This window comes from Euwallacea similis, chromosome 1 (genome assembly GCF_039881205.1).
Source record: "Euwallacea similis isolate ESF13 chromosome 1, ESF131.1, whole genome shotgun sequence".
Lineage (NCBI taxonomy): Eukaryota > Metazoa > Arthropoda > Insecta > Coleoptera > Curculionidae > Euwallacea > Euwallacea similis.
In genome coordinates, this window is record NC_089609.1 from 2,055,460 (window position 1) to 2,071,756 (window position 16,297).

The window sequence follows — 16,297 nt, forward strand, 5'->3', positions numbered from 1 at the left end:
GATTTTTAAACATTAAAATTCTCCACTTGATTTCTGACATTTGCCCCTCCAAAACCGAATTTCAACCAATCAGAAACAGATGCTGGAATAAAGTCGGACTCAACGACATCATGGCTGTCAGTATAAATTTGTCTGTTCCAAGATGAACTTTCCCTCTACGATATCCACTGATAAAGGGGTTCTTTTACCAATTTGTTTATTAAGAAGGGTGAAAATCAGGATAAAACGATCCGAGACACCAGCTAGCCTGTCACAGATGAGGTAAGTCCATTTAGATTTGCATAGATATAAGATTTTTGCATTTAAAACTATGTTCTGACCTTTCATTAATTACGTAGTTGAAGCTGCATTTTTTAAAAATATGTTCACCTCTAGAATCACTGCCAGAGATTCAAGAAGTGTAGTTTCCCCAACTGAATTGTGTGTCAAACCTCCTTAGATAATGTTTCCTGACAAGGAAGCTTTGGTTTGCAAATAAACATAATATCTAAAATAACCCGTGTGTATTATGAGATATCATTCATATTAAAATTGAGGCCAAATTTATCAATCGTCTTTCTAACCATATGTTAGGAATTACACACTGTTTCACTAAATTATGCACCTAATTTGTTTTTCTATAATTTGGAGTACTTTTTGAACATTTTTTTTTGACAACAATTTTTCCCTGCAATTGCTACTTAATTAAAAAAATCCCTCCTAATTGTGATGAATCCCCCCTTAAAGTGAACTCTCATATCAGCACACTAATCCTTGAAGCTAATAATAGTCAATAGTGCTACCTTCTGTACAAAATGGTATTTATGCCTCATGGTGTTAATGCTATCTGTGATATTTGTAGGCATATGCAAGCAATATTGATCAACAAATATTTGAGGATTTTATATCTATGTTATTGGGAATCTGATATCTAGCTGCTTTCCATTGCCTAGATAACATTTTATGAGAATGATGTCACTGTTTGCACATTGTGAAGCCAATCCTAGACTTATGCAGTATATAACAGAGCATAAGAACTGTACAAAAAGCTTGAAGGATATCTATTTTTTATGTTGCATATATGCTATGTGGCATGTAATTGCTAATAGGTATCACCCTAAAGTTAACTTCCTATGTTCCGTGTGACATACTGCATTAGCCCAGTTAAAGTGCAAAGAAATATTTATTAAATCCCTTATGATGAATATGATGAATGTCAAGTAAATGTGCCTTGATCATTGCTCATAGCATTGCAGCTGTCTCGAATAACTACATGATGATAGTGAAAATTGACTGGAATTCCTAATTGGTTGAAGGTGTGAAATCTCTTAATGATGGTTTATACCATTCCACAAAAAACCTTTGTAGTCATTAGATTTTTTAAGTAAAATATTCTTATTGTTTAGTTTTATAAACCAGGGAGCAGGTAAATAATTTTCTGGTTGATCTAATGCAGTCATTCAGCTGTGTGCTCAGTAGCATAGCAAAACTTACACTATTTACAGAATTTTGCATTGAAACCATGGTTTAGTATTACCACTGCAAGCAAAGCATGTCCTTTATAAGCAAATCAATTCTACATTCAGAAACCTAGTAAAGTCAATTGTAAGAAAACATGTCGAACTCTGAATAAGGTATTGAGCCTCTTTCTACCTGCATTTTACGCAATTTGCATTAAGTGGTGCGAGAACGTAAAAAGAATTTGTGCCATCTTTCAGATATCAGTTGACATGTTACTAGGTTGAAAGTAACGTCCACCCTGGTGGAGAGTGACAGAGAGAATTTTGAGAGCATGTCTTTAAGGCCCCCCTGAGGGCATAAGCCTGCCCCAGACCTACTCATTACAGCAGCATTTCACCTGGGAGGGGATCTTCATTGGGGATATATATGCTTCTCCTTTGAATCTTTTCTATTATACTGTGAATAATATTATAGTAAATCAATGTAAGACTCCAAAAAGTGCACCATAACTCCCAATAATATTTATTTGTAATAAATCCTGATTGCTTGAGGGGGGAGGGGATTGAATGTTTAATGATGTTTACTGTAGTTAATGCTTTCCCTTAAATATGAATTAATGTGATATTAAGGCTAATTCGATTTATGTTTAATATGAACATCTACTAAGTGTAATTATTCAGATTAGCCTGCTCTTCATAATTTCTAAGGCGTACCACCTCAATGAAATAATTTTATTTTGCTGAAAGTACCTAGGTATATGGTCTTATTCATGCATTTGTTGAATAGTATTTAAATACCTAATGAAGATTATAGGAACTGCAACAATGTCTTTAGTAAAAATATTCATGGAATGACCACATTAAACTTTATTAACTGCTACCATCATTTTTAAATTTAGAACACAGTTACCATAATAATGTTATCTTTTCAGGAAACACCTTTTCCAATCTGAAGTGCCCGCTATTCTGAATTATATTTTCTATGCAACATGACGTCCAGCAGGTACTTATAAGGTCGTACCGAAACCGCAAAGAATGACATAACACCACAAGAACGTTTTAGATTAGACCGCTTATTTATCCTCCTGGAAACTGGCAGTTCGTCGGTCACCAGATCTGCAGCTGCGAAACAGCTGGGAGAAGTTCAGCGTTTGCATCCACATGAATTAAACACTTTGTTGTCACGAACCGCTAATTATCTCAAATCTAATAACTGGGAAACTCGAATTGCCGCCAGTGAAGCAGTTAGAGCAATTGTTAGTAATGTTCCTCAGTGGAACCCAAGAGGAGTGTCCGATGTTAAAAATGGTGAGGGATGAGAAATCTGGGGACTACCCAAGCGTCTCTTCTAAAGCATGCTTAAAAGAGTGGTTTTAATGGCCACTCAATGTTGCCTCAAGCAGCAATAGGTAATTTAAAGGGAGTGCAGAATTAATGTCCACAACTATTTTACAGAAGAAGGAACCTGTGCCAGCATTACATGCTCCAGTCGACTGATATTTGATCAATTTGATATGTTAAAAGTGCTAGCGAATAGTTCACATTTAATGGCCTCTGAAGGGAAGGAGTTTGATTTAGAAGACGATTCTGCCTTAGGTACTGAAACTTCGTCCAATTTTAATGGAAAACTATTAATTTTCTATATTTCCAGGGCTTGATATGAAGGAAAAGATGGCGAGGCAACGGCACCTGCTAAACAGCAAATTGGGCTTGGACGTAGCCGAGAAATTCGGAATTGATACCTCGTCATTAGTTTCAAACTACGATCTTATTCCGGATGCCCATAAAGCCGAGATTAGCGATAAGAATGGCCCTGCTATGAAGGTGGGTTTGCAAGTCAAATAAGACCATCGCCCTATTAATCTCCTCAAAACAATACAAGTATATGTATTGTGTGCCAACAATCTCACATTGTGGATAAATTCCATTTGCATAAAGATTACACTATAAGTTACCGTACATATCTTCCTTAGAGACCTGTCGAGGATGTGATATGCAGCGTCACTGAAGGATTAAGTTGCCGTGAAATGAATAGAGCCAAGCGAAAAGCGAGACAGGCTGGAAACAAACAAAAATCTCGAGATGTCGACGAAAATTCTCACAACGGTGACGAATCGGAAAGAAAGAAAATTAAGACTGAAGTTAAAGAAGAAAACTCGCCGTGTGGTAAGTTTCAGTTACCACTGTGAGTGCAAATTTACAAGCCTTTCCAGTAGATGTTGATCCAGGGGATAGTGGTGATTGGCCGCTGGAATGGTTCTGCGACCAGCTGAGTCAAGATATATTTAATTCGAGTTGGGAGAGAAGGCATGGTGCCGCCACAGCAATTCGGGAAGTGCTTACTATTCATGGCGGAGGGGCCGGAAAGGCTACATATTTGCCAGTTTCTCAGGTAGTAGCACATTAACAAAGTTACTTCCTTACTTATTTATATAATTGTTCAATTTCTAGATGGAAACTTATCATCAGATTTGGTTGGAAGACATGTCCATAAGGCTACTTTGCGTGTTGGCCCTTGATCGATTCGGGGATTTTGTCTCAGACGCTGTGGTTGCACCAGTACGCGAAACTTGTGCCCAAGCCTTATGCGCAGTGATTAAGCTAATGAATCCGACTAATTGCGAAAAAGTTTTGGATTGTCTTATTAAATTATTGAATCATCCGGATTGGGAAGCAAGGCATGGCGGGTTGTTGGGGCTGAAGTATCTTTTAGCAGTGAGGGGGGATTTAATTGATGAGCTGTTGCCCAAAGCATTCCCTTATATATTGCAAGGTATGTTTCTCTGTATGTGGCTGAGTTTTTGAGTTTGAAGTTTGTTTTTTAGGTTTGTCTGATACTGTAGATGATGTCAGTGCAGTGGCAGCTTCGTCTTTGATACCGGTAGCTGCAAAATTGACGGAGTTGGTGTTGGGTTCAGTCCCACAAGTAAGTAAATATTTATTGTTGGTTACTTATATTGCCAGAGAGATTTTAATGCCATTCATTTCTGTTTGCATTCAATTGAGCTCCAGTCAAAGTTACCTAACATGTCCTTTGGAGTTGTGTTAGAAAGTTTTAATAAAAATTTCGTTGACATCATCTAACAAATTCTCTGTTACTTTACATAAATTATTTTTTGGTTAAACTTAAAATTTTTATTGAACGTTCCTGCCACAACCCTATAGATAATATCAGCTACAACCAATTTCGGCTTCTTAAAATTATAGAATATTCTTTGTTAAAGGTAATTAACAAACTATGGGACCTGCTCTCAGAGCAAGATGAATTAGCAGCTGCTTGCAACAGTTTTATGGGTCTCTTAGCTGCCATTCTCAATTTGCCTCAAGCTCAATCTTTACTACCACCTCAGCCCTTGAATAGCGTTGTTCCGCGGCTTTGGCCCTTTCTTTCTCACAGCACTTCGTCCGTAAGAAAGGCCACTTTGACCACTTTGCGGACTCTCACGGAAATGCCGCCGGATGGTTCGGGAATGATATGGGAAGCTCAGTTGTTGCAGGACGCCATGCGGCATGTGTTTCAGCGGGTTCTGGTGGAATCCATCGCGGAAGTATGTATAATGGGTGTTTCTTAAACATATGGCGTAACTCTAAGAAGATATTTCTTGGGTCAAAATGAAAAAAAAGTTCTAAACAGTACAAAGTGTTAAAGTTTTAAAAAAATCGGATTTTTATCATTTCAGGTTAGAGATGTAGCCGAAAAAGTATGGGCAAATTTAGTAAAAAATTCCGGCCTTGTTGAGTTGCTGAACGCCGCCTGTCCATTCATAACCGTGTGGTTGTTCTTGTCAATGCAACCGCCAAAAGTGCCATTTGATTCCAATTATTTTATTCAAGCAAAGAGTCATCGGAAGAGCGGGACTAGTTTAAACAGTTTCGACCATACAATCGGTCATCCTAAACATTATCTAGGAGGTACGTGATTAACTATAATATTGAATGTTTCTTTGTTATATTCTAAATGCAATCAAAATGTTGATGAAACTTTGAAAAGCTATTATTGGCAAGAATATTCTCAACGTTTTTTGTTAACTAATTTGGATGTAGGTTTAATTATGATTTTTCCTTGTAGGAAGTGAAACTACTCCGTTGCCTATTAGAGAAGCAAATGCTGTACCAGTGCGCTGTATGGCCGCTCGTATGTTAGGACTTCTTTCGTGCTATATTGTCAGACCTGCTCCTGGTATAGATTACAGTCAAGGAGTAGAAACACCTATAGAGTGTTACGAAAAAGTACTACTCGTTCACTTAAATAGCAAATCTGCTTTACAAAGACTAGTCACAGGTATAATTCTTAATCCTTGGTATAGTTCAAAAGTTTTAAATTTCCTTGATTTAGGTTTGGTTATTTCTGAATGGGCCAAACTAAATAACGAGATACAACACTGTCCTATACAACTAAAACAGCGGCTTCACCAATGTCAAGAAGAGATGATTTATTTTGACGAAATAGCTCATAGTTTCACCAAGTTGGCGCAAGAAACTCGAGATTTTTTAGCTACGTTAAGACATTACAAGATACCCGTTGATATAGTCAACGATCAAGCGTTGACTTTACCATTAATTCAGCAAGTCACCAGTATGGAGACTGAGCGAAATCTAGTCAATTCTAAACTGAAACTCAAGATATTGGAGAGTTTACAGGAGAGAAGACGGGCCATTCAGAGTTCGGTTTTGACAACTGCAAATGAACAGAAAATTCTTACTATTAGCGCGAAATGTAAGTAAATTAAAATCATTATGCATGGGGAAACAAATTTTAATTTTAGCTTCATTATCGGGAGCCATTGTGATGTTTAAAGCTCTGCCAGAAAAGCTAAATCCAGTAGTAAAACCTCTAATGGAATCAATTAAATATGAACCTGAAGAGAATTTGCAACAAATATCCGCCAATCGTTTGGCTATTTTGTTAGACCACTGTCGTTCTCGTAATCCCTGCCCAAATAATAAAATTCTCACGAATCTTTGCACATTTTTGCGTTGCGATCCTGAATACACTCCGCAAATATTTTCCTCTGGTGAAAGTAGTGTACAGAATGGTCCTGATGCATGGAGAACCGACAATTACAATGGCATTTTGACTTTGATAAACCAACAGTTATCGGCGGAAAGAGCTTCTCTTAGAAGATCTAACAGCAGCGGCAGAGGTCCAGGTAAATATATGCTTTGTTTAAATTTTTAGATGCTAAGACTGCACTTTGTAGGTCGACCTCCGATAAACGAAGTAAGCATAGAAGACGTAGCAAGGGATGAAGAACCTCAAAAACTGAATAAAATCCAAAGACGTGGAGCTACCTTCGCTCTCACAGAAATAACGTTGTATTTCAGTGCCGAACTGCCTCAAAAAATACCCAAGCTTTGGGATTTAATCGTTGGTCAGCTGGTAAACGCAGTTGATCTTAGTCATTTTGCGCCAGTTTGCGGTAAAGATAGTGAAGCCGAGCAACTGGTGTGGGATTTACAAGTGCTAGAGGTGACTACGCTCAGCGTGCACGAGAAACTTCTGCCGGAATTGATGGATAAAACGTTGGAGAGATTGTGTGTGTTACTTGCACACCCATACAGGGCCGTGAGACATTTGAGCGCCAGGTGTTTGGCCGTGTTTGCAAAAGCGGATTCGGTGAAAGTTATGGAATTAATAGTTAGTAAGGTAAGTGTTTAAGAAATCCTATTTTTTCCCCGTGCAGTCGACTAGAATTTTTTTCTTTTCATGTTATTACTTTTGATTAGTTGGAAGATGTGGGCGATTTTTGGGGTGCTAGAGTTGCAATAATCGGGTGGGTTGATCATCATTTTAATGACGTTATGAATTAGTTAAGGATGAGGATTGATAAAGATAATAAGGATGTTCAACATGGGGATATTTTAATGGCAGTAGATTATTTAATTTAAACCACGAACCCATTTTCGCCCGATCTTGTATTGCCAACGCCCTCACCTCATCGTGCGGTACCATCCAACGACATCCCTCTTTACCCCGCAAAGCCCTAATTCATACCTTTAAGAGACCATGTTATCCTTAGCCTTAAGGGGGGAATGAACCTCGAAACACCAACAGTATGAGCCGGAATTTCACAAGCAACATTCACCTTCACCACAAAAAGAGAACAAACTCTTCGGCGACACGCACTTTCACTCACTAAATCACAGCTACACTAGTGAAGTATCTAATGAGTCTTCGAAACACTAGAACAGCCGATTATCCCGATTAATAATTCCCTATTACGAACGTCTTATTTGTTATCGCGCCAACGCTCGACTGAATCACCTAAGAAATGATATCGGTACAAAAACGTGTAAAAAAACTTTACAGCCTTTTGTAAACGAGCAGCCCATCACCGGTTCACTGATATAAGAAACGATACGCGGTACGAAATAATATATGTATTTGAATTTTAATATGTCTGTATATCTGCGACATGGAAAATTCATTGGGTGTATCTTTATTTTGGATATACCGTACGCACATAAATTATACGGTGTCTCTACCATAATATCCAGCAGGGAGATGTTTTAACGGTATTCATGATGCAGGTAAAGATCTCCAAATTATTTTTGTTCTTTCCAGGTATTTCGAAGAAACCAAAATTTTCGTGTCTCTTTTAATTCTTCTCCGAATTATGGTACGAGGTAGATGAAAACTAAAAGTGCTTTTCAATTGAAATTTTTTATAAGCGATATGTTCCGATTTTCCTTGTTGAATGAAACTCATCATGAAAATCTCAAATTGAAAATTTGAAAATTTGAAATTTAAATGTGTTTCATGTACATATATGCAAACAAAGTGTTCTGTTTTAGGTTTTACCAAAATTAGGAGCAACCGACTGTGATATCGACCGCCAGGGTGCAGTAGAAGCTATAGCATGTATCGTAGAGAGTTTGCGCTTTGACATAATCCCGTACGTAGTATTATTAGTTGTGCCACTCTTGGGCAGAATGTCCGACCAAAATATGTCGGTCAGACTTATGGGGACACACAGTTTTGCCACTCTGGTACAACTTATGCCCCTAGACGGTGGAGTTCCCGAATCCCCTGCACTGAAAGACAGCGTATTAAACGCAGAAAGGGATAAGGAAAGAGAGTTTTTAAAGCAGCTGTTGTCCCCGTCTTCAATTCCCGATTACGTGGTTCCCATTCCTATTGGTTCGTGACGATTAGTTTATTAGAATCATCTTTATTCTTTAACCTGCTTATCTTTTTAGCTGCTGAACTTAGAAGTTACCAGCAGGCAGGAGTTAATTGGCTCGCCTTTCTAAACAAATACAAGCTTCACGGAATTTTATGCGACGATATGGGTCTCGGAAAAACTCTGCAAAGCATATGCATTTTGGCTGGTGATCATTACTATCGAGATCAAAAATATAAGCAGATCAAGTCGGCGGATAGCGCTCCCATGCCCTCCTTGGTTGTCTGCCCTCCTACTTTGACAGGTTTGGACGTATTCTGTTTATGACTGAAATCTTATGCGTGTGAATTTTAGGGCATTGGGTTTATGAGGTCGAGAAATTCGTCAGTCATAAGTATCTCAGACCTCTGCAGTACAACGGCAACCCCGTTGAGCGCGAGAAGCTCCGGCATAAATTCCGAAAGTATCATCTCATTGTCGCCTCCTACGATATAATCCGGAAGGATAACAATTTTTTCTCGGGGATAAAGTGGAACTACGTGATTTTGGATGAAGGACACGTGATAAAAAATGGAAAAACGCGAACTAGTTTGGCTATTAAGAATCTAGTGGCGAATCACAGACTGATATTGAGTGGGACTCCTATTCAAAACAACGTACTAGAATTGTGGAGTTTATTTGATTTTCTCATGCCTGGATTTTTGGGTACTGAAAAACAATTTACGGCCAAGTATTCGAGGCCGATATTGGCAAGCAGGGATCCGAAATGCTCTTCAAAGGACCAAGAGGCGGGGGTTTTGGCCATGGAAGCTCTCCATAGGTAAGTTTGTTTTGTAAAACTCACGAATGTACTCATAGAAATAATCACTTCGTATTATATAAATTCAGTATTTAATTTTCTGGTAATTTGTTTCAGACAAGTTTTACCCTTTTTGTTAAGACGAATGAAGGAAGATGTTTTAGATGATTTACCTCCAAAAATAACGCAAGATTACTACTGCGAACTAAGCCCGCTACAAGAGCAACTCTATGAAGACTTCTCAAAGTCTCAAGCACATCAGACCCTACAGGTGTTTTGAAATATCTTCTAGTAATATTAGATCTTTGTTAAACGAGCATGGATTCTCTCTAATCCATACTCTGCTGCAAAATTTGTTTTAATGGGGAATTAGTATTACTGAAATTTAATTATTTTTACACAATTTTAATATTTTTTTCAGTTTTCCATTTCATCAGGAGCTACCGCAAACTCTCTTCAAGGCAATACACACATATTCCAAGCACTCCGCTATTTGCAAAACGTGTGTAATCACCCTAAGCTTGTCTTAAACCCGTCTCATCCCCAATACAAGCAAATCATCAAGCAGTTGCACCAGGCTAATTCCAAATTAGAAGATATAAATCATTCCGCCAAATTGCCAGCCCTAAAGCAATTATTGAACGATTGTGGAATCGGCATATCAAATGAGAATGCGATTTATAAAGAATCCGCGGAAATTGCCGTCAATCAGCATAGAGCGTTAATTTTCTGTCAGCTAAAGGCGATGCTGGATATAATAGAAAACGATCTGTTCCAGAAGAACATGCCCAATGTGTCATATTTGCGGTTAGATGGGGCGGTCCCCCCTGCAATGAGACATTCAGTTGTGACAAGGTGAGAAAAAATACATAAATTTGTTTTCCGTAATTAGAGATCGTTTCATTTTTTACAGATTTAACAATGACCCGTCAATCGACGTCCTATTATTAACAACCCAAGTGGGAGGTCTTGGATTAAACCTTACTGGAGCGGATACAGTGATTTTTGTAGAGCATGATTGGAATCCAATGAAAGATCTACAAGCCATGGATCGTGCTCATCGAATAGGACAACGAAAAGTTGTTAACGTTTATCGACTTATAACGAGATCTACGTTGGAGGAAAAGATTATGGGGTAAATATTACCATAATGTCAATTTTAGAGGAAAATTGTTTTCAAATCGTTTTTTTACGGTCTCTAAGTCATTAATGATGTTGAGTAAGATTTGTTGAAACATGGACATAAATTGAAGCTACAGAGAATGTTCGCACACCTTTGGGTGGATAGCTCAAATCCAGTCGAATGTGTGCGTGCGTGGATTTTTTTCTACAAAATTAAGTTTTATAAATATTATTTTGTTTTTTCCAGTTTGCAGAAATTTAAAGTACAAACTGCAAACACTGTGATTAGTGGAGAAAATAGCAAAATGGAAACGATGGGAACGGAGCAGCTTTTGGACCTGTTTTCGAACAAACCAAGCAGTGGCAAAGACACGGCTGGGTCTTCAACTACTTCTGGCAACGGCATTAAAGCCGTATTGGACTCTTTACCGGAGCTGTGGGAACATAAGCAGTACGAAGATGAATATGATCTATCGCAGTTCATGTCGAAACTTCAGTAAACGGGTAAGTGTTAAAAAGCACGGAATTTAGGATTTGAATCGTTGTTGCTTTATCAATTGGAACGTGCGAAATTAGGGATTTGCCTGTCGGGTTTAGGTATATTCATTACTGGTTTAAGTATATTGCGACTTTCTGGCACACCGATATATCTACTCGAAGTCTCCGCTCAATTTACCATATTGAAAAAGTTTTTGATTTTATGGCGAAAAGAAATTCTTCAAGGCAAATTGGATTTACAAGGAGAAATCTTTTAAGATGGCACTTATTCTTCAGACACGTTTTCGTCGGCAGGTGCTATACCTTCGTATTAAAAGTGTAAAAAAGGGCTGACTTTCATCTTCTTAAATCGAGATAGCTTTCCGGAGCGAAACTAGATAAAAACTACTAATGCGCTACATGCCCTCGAAACTTAAATTTATTCGAGTGAAGCTCTGGAATTGGGTCATCCCCGTGGTGACCTAGTTCTCGGGAACTGGATTTCTAGGGCACAGGATTCGGCGGCACTTCCATTTTGCTCTAGTTTCTTTTATGAGAGCAATCTATGAGAAAAGGCTGAGCTCAATTTATTGTTTTGCGTAAAGGTCGTGATGGGACCGATTTGTCTGGGAAGAAGCTCGCCTTTGTATGGAAAATATGAGAATGTGTTTGTTTCGAGGGAATATTGATTGATTGTTGAGAGGACGCTGAAATGAGCTCTGACTAGTTAATGCATTGAATCAAACGACTTGATAAGGTTGAGATAAACTCATTTATTAAATTCGGGATAATAATCATAAATGTTACTACTAAACAACGATTAAAAATTAGAACGTTAAACGTAGGACGTTGATTGGGTCGTTTACTATTTTAAATTTAACATAGACATATGTAGATAATAGATGAATTTATCCCAGACATTCATCTGATGTTTCACCTCCTACTTGAGATTTTTTGCTAATAATTATGTGCATATGTTTTGCTAATACTGAGTGATTATTTAAATTTTATGTCTAGCCATCTGTGGAATTTTACACAAGAGAAATAGAAGAAAAAAGTAGGTCATAGCTTGATCATATGCCGCAAAATGATGTTAAATTTAACTTTTGATAAAGGAACCTAGTGAAATTATGTTGCTGTATTTACTTTTCATTTTGAAGATTTCAATTAAATATTAAGACTATTTTTTAACAACACAAGTTTAATTGTTTGAAAAATTCACAATAATTGCTGAAAATGTTGTGCATTCACTTCAATGCACAAATTTACACGACGCTTCACATTCTCGAAGACATTGTCGAGAACTTCTGGGGTGATATTTGCATGCTCTGCTCTAATCAGTTTCTTAAAGTAAATTCGATTGTGTATACTGGTTGTCTAAAAACGTGATTTTTTAAAGTTGGGAACAAGAAGTGATCCAGTGGCGTGAGGTTTGGGGACCAAGGTGGGTAGATATGTTCTGTATGTAAAGTTGTCAAATGATTGACATAATATTCTCTTAGATAGTCTAAGTTTGTACGAGCTGTTGCTCCATCACGTTGGAAATAACCTTATTGTAATTCGTCAGGGTGTAGTTGATTGATGAACTCGTCCAATATGCTATGATAACGCTCTGCTGTGACACTCTCGTTGAAGAAAATTGTTCCAATTAAACGTCTTTGGGAGACAGCAATTCAAACTCCAATTTTTTGCGAATGTAATGGAGATTCTTGAAATGTGTGAGGATTATTTGCACTCCACATTCGCATATTTTGAAAGTTCACATATCCCGTCAAATGAAACCAGGCTTCATTACTAAAGAATGATAGATCCAGAAGATTGTTATTCATTCTCATTGAACCAGGTGCAATAAGTTATCCTCGTTTCATAATCTAATGGTTGAAGTTCTTGGAACAGTTGCATTTTGTAGGGAAACAAATTTAGGTTCTTTTTTAGAATCCTATGACGGGTACCAGATAAGTCGATTTGCTGTAATAATCTCCTCAAGGAAGTATTCGGGTTTTCATGTATTATCTGTCTTACATTTTCTACAGTGTCTGGAGTTCGTTTTTTTGGTCTTCTGCTGCCTGACTTTCTCTGAATGCTGCCGGCTTCACGAAATAAATTTACAACATACTTCAGTATATCTGCAAAGTTCAGTTTATCTGTTACAACTTCAGGAAATTTTTCACAAAATTCCCGAAAATAGAATGAACTTCATAAATCCATTCTCCATTAATTTGATGTCCATTACGGAAATAGGTTTCACTAATAAATGTTTTCCGCTTGTCCTTGAACACCATTTTGCGGTAGGTACAGGAAACCGAATTTAAACAAACGATAATCGACATACGTTCTTTTCTTCAACAAATTCCACAGCTTACTAGATTACTGATCATTCTGTAATAGCTACGACAATTACAAGAATCTGTATAGTTGAAATAGCAACTTTTGACTTTTTCGCGGTTTTCACTCATGAAACCAATGCCGTTTTGTTAAAATCGCGATTTATTTCCTAATTTGAATCCCTTCAGTCCCGGTCCCTTATCCAGATGTAATCACACTTGAATAACATGATCTGAACACGATTGCATAGAACTACTCCAACACGTGTTAAATCTGATTCCTCTGAAGTTTCAAGTGGCGCATCGAATGAATCCCGGGAACGGATCACAGCTCGTGGGAGGAAGTGGGTCACGCGTACGGCGTCAGTTAACCTTGACATTTTAACCCACATTTCAGCTAGTCCCGGAAACAAACGCCTTTCCGAGATGATTTCTCCAGCTGGGTTTACTCGCTGCCGCTTACCTTGAATGAGGATGTATTGTGTGTTGCGTGCATCGTCGGTTCAGGTTATTATTATGTTATCACGGATCTAGTCACAGGGGATTTGACGTCGAACGAACCAAAACTGTTTTTGAATATACAGGGTGTCCCTTTTTGGAGCTCAGCCATGGGGCTTCGGGGTAGCTCGAAATGAGCGATACCTCGTCATTTCGACCTTTGCTCTGCCACAACTTGGCGATGTCACGTTGGAAATCCAACGTTTCAATTTTCGACCACCATTATCAACTTTACTTTTTTTATAGGTGCCATCCTGGATTTTCGCATATTTCAATCTAGTCTTTTTCTGATTAAGATGAGGAATCAGTAGGGTCTTGTTCCGACAGTGCTGCGACATTCCTCCAAACGCTACCCACCGTTTTCCCGAAGAAAACGTTCTCTGGGAGCAGAAAAATTCGAAGATTCCCGGAAGTTTCAATGGGATCGAGCCCACTTTCCAAGCGGATCGTTTTCGTTTCGAATTTCCTCCCCTCCCGATAATTGGCCCCCCAAAAAATCTTCCCTTCTTAATTGATGTCAGCGTAATGGTCGAATAACTTTAAATGTTTTTGCCAAAAATAACTTCGCATTAAAGCGCGAATGAACGTTTCCATTTCCGCTCAGTGGGCTGTAAAACCGGATTTCGCTTTAGCGGTCGGGCTTGGAATGGCCATCAATTTTCCCGTATGAATTGCCTTCAAGGATATAAAATGAAAACTCCAGTGGAGAAAAATGAAATCTTGACAAGAGAGCGATGTGGTGTCTTGGAATAAATTTTGCTTATTTCCCTCTTTCAGATGTGATGAGAACGACGAAACGCAAAGCAATAGGTAAGTGACTTTGTTGAACCAAAGAAGTATGTATGATTATTGAATTAGTGTTAATCTTCGGAAGTGATTTTACGCCCTATACCGTATTTGTTGGAGTTCTTAATTTTATGATTGGTTAGATATAGCCTGATCATGGTAGTACCTAATACACGCACGAGAAAGAGAGTTCGCTAATTAGTGGTACACGTTCTATCCAATAATTATAAATATGACAAATAACATCATTTCTTCATCTTCAATTTACGTAAATGCAGTATTGTTAGTCAAGAGCAACTGCAACAAACTGGCCTTACAAATACATTTATGCTTGGTCAGTTTCCTTCAAAATTGGCCCTGTACGTTGCGGTGGGTAACTATACAGGGTATAACATATCATCATGGAGATTTCTCGGGGGACAATAGTGCTCTGCAACATAATAAAAAAAATACTAATGGGCTCATGGTCAGATGATGGTATGTCACACTCTGTATACGTGCAAGTTTAATGCGTTAGATTTCGGGCTTTTCCCGGGTTTACACCTACACCTTTACTTTTTATAAATTATAACATGATAAATGTAACAATATTACGCTTAACGGTTAAAATTAAATTCTTTTGAAATTATTCCTTAAGCGACAATGATTTTGCGTTTTTGTGCTTTTATTTCCAATGAATTCTGCTTTAACTAGGTGCATTAAGCACCATTATTCATTCCATTGAGTTTTGTAGACCACTCCATCTTTACATAATAATTTATTGTCATCCAATCATTTAATGTTAAGAGTTTCTAGATACTTACGATTTAAGTGTACCGAATAACTTTATAAATAGCACCTGATTTTTTTGTTAAATTATTTTCGATTCGAAAAATTAAGATTGTGGAAGGGTATAAATGTACTGAGTCTTATTGCGTGTTGTTAGTTGATTAAATTTCTTTTAATCACTAGTGAATACAACGTTATTTAGAACGTTGAATAGTTAGCTCTTAATATATCAAAATCCATTAATAGTTATTTACACAAGTGGATTTCCACCAGCGTTAGCGAGTTCTTCGTGTGAATAAACAGGTTTAACTCACGAGTTTTATAAAAACCTATTCAATTTTGAATTTATTAAGCTAAGTAGTAAGTGTAATAACTCAATTTACGTGAGATTTGAATCTGGACGATATGGTGAATTTTTTTACGTACTATACACTCATTGGATAAACATTTTTTAACCGCCAAGGAATAAGGTATTGAATAATGGACTCATAATACTTCAAAATTGAATAAATCGTTGCTGAGGGTAAAACTCGCGCGCCGTTTCCTCCAGACCTAATCAGTAATAATTGTACGTTGCATCGTAAACTAATAAATTGGATGTGTTTTATAATATTTAGTAGTTTATGTTCATATAGTTCCTACATCCCAAGTAACGGAAAAGAACAATAATGCGCCTTTTATAACGTATAAAAAATATTTCTTCTCTTTGATCACAGACAACCACGTTCTGTGCTTGACTACGCGGCTGCAGGTAGGCAAACTCAGGTTTGTAATTCCAATAATCTAATTAAGTCCAATATTAATTGTTTTGAATAAACCTTCTCGTGGGTAATGGACAATGGTCATGAAACCCCTATTAGAATCCTTGTTTGTAGTTATTACTCCCTCGGGAGAAAATGAACATGTAATACTTGCGCTAGAGAGTCAGTTCTTCAGTTATCCAGCAGTTTTCCAAAATTT

The 16,297-nt window shown here is 37.6% G+C and overlaps 2 protein-coding genes across 3 annotated transcripts in view; both read left to right on the top strand.

Annotated features, from left to right (window-relative positions):
* Window positions 1-16,297, top strand: part of metl (methyltransferase-like protein) — a 57,258-nt gene that overhangs the window by 8,473 nt on the left and 32,488 nt on the right. The window lies entirely within an intron of this gene.
* On the top strand, window positions 110-15,941 carry Hel89B (histone acetyltransferase 1). Its single transcript, XM_066398544.1, has 23 exons — window positions 110-261; window positions 2,372-2,442; window positions 2,503-2,747; window positions 2,895-3,035; window positions 3,091-3,263; window positions 3,413-3,605; window positions 3,653-3,831; window positions 3,891-4,212; window positions 4,265-4,365; window positions 4,664-4,987; window positions 5,120-5,351; window positions 5,509-5,721; window positions 5,776-6,156; window positions 6,206-6,589; window positions 6,641-7,086; window positions 8,235-8,580; window positions 8,640-8,867; window positions 8,918-9,383; window positions 9,480-9,633; window positions 9,784-10,217; window positions 10,276-10,497; window positions 10,732-10,988; window positions 14,561-15,941. The coding sequence occupies exons 2-22, from the start codon at window positions 2,429-2,431 to the stop codon at window positions 10,982-10,984; spliced, it is 5,451 nt and encodes a 1,816-aa protein (XP_066254641.1). The 5' UTR covers window positions 110-261; window positions 2,372-2,428; the 3' UTR covers window positions 10,985-10,988; window positions 14,561-15,941.